This window comes from Babylonia areolata, chromosome 2, assembly GCF_041734735.1.
Source record: "Babylonia areolata isolate BAREFJ2019XMU chromosome 2, ASM4173473v1, whole genome shotgun sequence".
In the NCBI taxonomy this organism is placed as follows: domain Eukaryota; kingdom Metazoa; phylum Mollusca; class Gastropoda; order Neogastropoda; family Buccinidae; genus Babylonia; species Babylonia areolata.
The window spans coordinates 2,512,531-2,517,530 of record NC_134877.1 but is presented as its reverse complement, the minus strand read 5'-3'; the positions used below and the strand labels follow the sequence as shown (position 1 = coordinate 2,517,530).

General features: G+C 43.7%; 1 protein-coding gene across 2 annotated transcripts in view; it reads right to left on the bottom strand.

The window, feature by feature from the left end:
• Positions 1-1,564: 1,564 nt before the first annotated feature.
• The window catches only part of LOC143296487 (sodium-coupled monocarboxylate transporter 1-like), a 57,951-nt gene continuing 54,515 nt past the window's right edge, over positions 1,565-5,000 (bottom strand). The window contains exons 15-16 of one of the 2 annotated variants that reach the window (XM_076608460.1): positions 4,743-4,861; positions 1,565-1,859 (exon numbers count right to left, since the gene is read on the bottom strand). In XM_076608460.1, the coding sequence (XP_076464575.1) occupies positions 1,704-1,859; positions 4,743-4,861 (275 nt within the window). In that variant the 3' untranslated portion in view covers positions 1,565-1,703. The remainder of the gene's footprint in view (positions 1,860-4,742; positions 4,862-5,000) is intronic. The other variant, XM_076608452.1, reaches the window with a different exon arrangement.

The following is a 5,000-nucleotide window of genomic DNA, read 5'->3' as shown; positions in this document are numbered from 1 at the left end:
GAGAGAGGGAGAGAGAGAGAGAGAGAGAGAAACCAGAGAGAAGAGAAAATAAAGGCTTCACTAACATGTTAAGGACCACTTCACAAAATCAGCAAGCTGTTCAGAAAGTGCTGAAAAAAAAAAAATGAAAAAAAAGCTAATTTGAAATATGAAGACCGCATATAAAGGTCTGTGACTGGCCTCAATGAACACGGTTCACTAGCTTGAAAATGCGTTTGAACATTAAAAACAATCGATCTTTCAGCCAAGATGTTGGTGATTCAGTGGCTGACAAACGATAGCTGGGGCTTTCCATTGTCAAAACAAAGGATTGCACGTGCATGACATCTCTGGTGAGAGTGGTACTCATCATACTGCCTGCAGACGCCGCTCTTTGCCGGGAAATCCAGCATCATTTCATCACATCCCGGGGAATAATACTGTGCACGTTCCCTCACCATGTGGTCCTTAACTTTTGGTGAAGCCTGTATGTATCGATAATCAAGAACTTTGCCAGTCTGTTGGGGGGAAGGGGTGTGGGGGTGGGGGGGGGATACTGTTTACAACTGAAGGACACACACTGGAATAGTCTTTGGGGAATGACTGGTTGGTTGGTTGGATAGTAGGTTGGATAGATGACAAATCAATCGGTTGGTTGGTTGGTTGGTTGGTTGGTTGGTTGGATAAGCGCCCTGAGCTCTTAGAGAGACAGGGCTCTATATAAATGTACATTATTATTACTATTGTTATTGGATAGTAGGTAGGACAGATGACTAATCAATCGGTTGGTTGGTTAGAATGGTTGCTTGCTGGCTGAGGGAGTAGCAGGTAAGTAGCAGCTGGTGGTAGCAGCTGTGCATGATACTTTAGATGATGCCAGGACAAGTCTTGGTATAAGATTTTCGTGTTGTCCTCTTTAGTTATGACTGGTGTATTCTGACATAGTTTCAGCAACAACAAAAAACAACAAAAAACACTTCAATGAAAAAACACTAAACTGGTTGGTATGGTCTGGTGTACTGATAAGGTACTGCCATGGCTACACTTACATATGTTTTGAAGCGAATAGTTTGGTGTTCAAGCCCTTTAATATAGTATGTGGGTATTCGGTTTACTCAGAACATGTCAAAATGAAAGCAATAGTCGTATAGATTGCTGCTCGTCATATGATGAATAGTATAGCAGTCACTTACATAAGTGCTTGACACATGATGGTATAAATACTTTATACACGATCGGTATTGTTTATAGTTGTTTAAGGCATACAAAAGGGAATAGTAGAAAAATGGAATACTAAAGCCTAAAACACACACTCTCTCTCTCTCTCTCTCTGTGTCTCTGCATCTGTCTTTGACTCTGCCTCTCTATCTCTGCATCACATAACACACACACACACACACACACACACACACACACACACACACACACACACATTGACAGACACACCACACATTCATCCCTCCCCCTCCTAAACACACACACACCCACCCCGACCCCCCACCCCTCCCCCAACATCCCCCGAACCTCCCACCCACCCACCCCCACCCCTCCCAACACACACACACACACACACACAAACAAACAAACAAACAAAACAAACACACTCTGACACTCACACATATTCACACACAGAGTCTCAAATCAGCGTTGCTCTGCATGCTCTCAGATTAAAAAAAAAAAAAAAAAAATTCAAGGATGTAACAGCCAAACAAAGAAAAGATAACTCAGTCCGCTTCCTCGGCCTTTGGCGTAATGAAGGGCTGGTTTTCAGAGTTCATGGCCTTGTTGGTATGGCGGGAATAGTCTCGCTCCGGGGTGTCTGTGATGATCTCCACGTTGACACTGTGCCTCTTGAAGTTCTCCCAGGCTTCGGTGTAATTCTGCACAGAACATGGATCACGTGTACCTTTCAGTGTAATTCTGCACAGAACATGGATCACGTGTACCCTTCAGTGTAATTCTGCACAGCAAATTGATCACGTGTACCTTTCAGTGTGATTCTGCACAGAACATGGATCACGTGAACCCTTCAGTGTAATTCTGCACACGAACTTGATCAAGTATACTCTTCCATGTAATTCTGCACAGCAAATTGATCAAGTGTACTTTTCCATGTAATTCTGCACAGCAAATTGATCACGTGTACCCTTCAGTGTAATTCTGCACAGAAAATGGATCACGTGAACCCTTCAGTGTAATTCTGCACAGAACATGGATCACGTGAACCCTTCAGTGTAATTCTGCACAGAACATGGATCACGTGAACCCTTCAGTGTAATTCTGCACAGAACATGGATCACGTGAACCCTTCAGTGTAATTCTGCACAGAACATGGATCACGTGAACCCTTCAGTGTAATTCTGCACAGAACATGGATCACGTGAACCCTTCAGTGTAATTCTGCACAGAAAATGGATTACATGTACCTTTCAGTGTAATTCTGCACAGAACATGGATCACGTGAACCCTTCAGTGTAATTCTGCACAGGGAATTGATCAAGTATACTCTTCCATGTAATTATGCACAGCAAATTGATCAAGTGTACTTTTCCATGTAATTCTGCACAGCAAATTGATCACGTGTACCCTTCAGTGTAATTCTGCACAGAAAATGGATCACGTGTACCCTTCAGTGTAATTCTGTACAGCAAATTGATCACGTGTACCTTTCAGTGTGATTCTGCACAGAATATGGATCACGTGCACCCTTTAGTGTAATTCTGCACAGAATATGGATCACGTGTACCTTTCAGTGTAATTCTGCACAGAATATGGATCACGTGCACCCTTTAGTGTAATTCTGCACAGAATATGGATCACGTGCACCCTTCAGTGTAATTCTGCACAGAAAATGGATCACGTGCACCCTTCAGTCCAATTCTGCACAGCACACTGATCAAGTAAATTACTTTTCCATGTAATTCTACACAGGGAATTGATCAAGTGTACTCTTCCATGTAATTCTACACAGGGAATTGATCAAGTGTACTCGTCCATGTAATTCTGCACAGCAAATTGATCAAGTGTATTTTTCCATGTAATTCTCCACAGCAAATTGATCACGTGTACACTTCAGTGTAATTCTGCACAGCAAATTGATCAAGCGTACTTTTCCATATAATTCTGCACAGCAAATTGATCACGTGTACACTTCAGTGTAATTCTGCACAGCAAATTGATCACGTGTACTCTTCAGTGTAATTATGTACAGCAGTATGATCACGTGTACACTTCAGTGTAATTCTGCACAGCAAATTGATCACGTGTACACTTCAGTGTAATTCTGCACAGCAAATTCATCCACCTTGGAATGGCCTTGCTAAAACAATCCACCAAGGAATGGCCTTGCTGAAACAATCCACCAAGGAATGGCCTTGCTAAAACAATCCACCAAGGAATGGCTTTGCTAAAACAGTCCACCTTGGAATGGCCTTGCTAAAACAGTCCACCTTGGAATGGCCTTGCCAAAACAATCCACACAATCCACCTTGGAATGGCCTTGCTAAAACAATCCAACTTGGAATGGCCTTGCTAAAACAATCCACCAAGGAATGGCCTTGCTGAAACAATCCACCTTGGAATGGCCTTGCTGAAACAATCCACCAAGGAATGGCCTTGCTAAAACAATCCACCTTGGAATAGCCTTGCTGAAACAATCCACCAAGGAATGGCCTTGATGAAACAATCCACCTTGGAATGGCCTTGCTGAAACAATCCTCCTTGGAATGGCCTTGATGAAACAATCCACCTTGGAATAGCCTTGCTGAAACAATCCACCAAGGAATGGCCTTGATGAAACAATCCAACTTAGAATGACCTTGATGAAACAATCCAACTTGGAGTGCCCTTGCTGAAACAATCCACCTTGGAATAGCCTTGCTGAAACAATCCACCAAGGAATGGCCTTGATGAAAACAATCCAACTTGGAATGGCCTTGCTGAAAGGAACTGTTGAGGGTGGGGTGGAGATGGAGGGACAGACATGAACAACGATGGACTGACATCATTGCAGAATGGACAAAGAAACCGTGTGTAGAGAGCCAGGCTTTGGACACACAGCAAACAGACCTGGAGGAATCTGGTGAACAGTTCCTCTGTGCAACGCCCCCAGCGACTCTTCACAGAGTTTAGGGGAAAGTATAAGAGCTTTCATCCGCACACACACACACACACACACACACACACACACACACACACACACAGAGAGAGAGAGAGAGAATCGTATTTCACCGCCGGGAACTCGCGTCAACGCTTCAGCTTAATGTCAGCAACCTAGCAGGCACTGAAGCCACCAATTCTGACTGAGAAAAAAAACCCAAACCATTCTTATATTTTTCTTTCTTATACCTTCATACAGTTTCAGTTTCAAGTAGGTGTCAAAGCGAGTGGGATGTTCCTCATACGCTTGACATCTCCAAGATGGAGGGAAAAGTTGGAGGTAGATGGATGAAATAATCATGTAGTTGTGGTGGTAGTGTGCGAGTTATGTAGGTACTGGCAGGATGTCTGCCTGAGCCTTACGGCCATTTTTATGCTCCCTTCAATGTGTCTCTAGCTCTGTACAATATGCGTACGTTGTTTCGTTGAATCAAATGTTTGCTGTATTTCATTCGTCAAAAAAAAAAAAAAGTTTAGCGTTAGTAATGTAGTAAAATAAAGTTTCAGTTTCAGCGTCGAGGGGGTGTCAAAGCGAGCCGACTGATCCATTTTCGCTACAGACCAGGTGCTGTGTGCTGTGCTGTGAAAGGTTCAGCTCAGCCTACCTTCATGGCAATGACGTTGGACGTATCTTCAGGCTTCTCCACGGGCTCCGGCAGTCTGTAGATCTTCCTCACGAAGGGAAAGATCAGTCTGGGGTCCACTGTGTTGGGGTCCGTTTTGCCTGCAGACACAAGTGATGGTGATTATCACTGCTGCTGCTGCTGCTGCTGCTACTGCTACTATTGTTCCTGCTGTTGCTGCTATTGCTGCTACTCCTGCTACTGCTGCTAATGCTATTGCTGATGCTACTGCTGCTACTA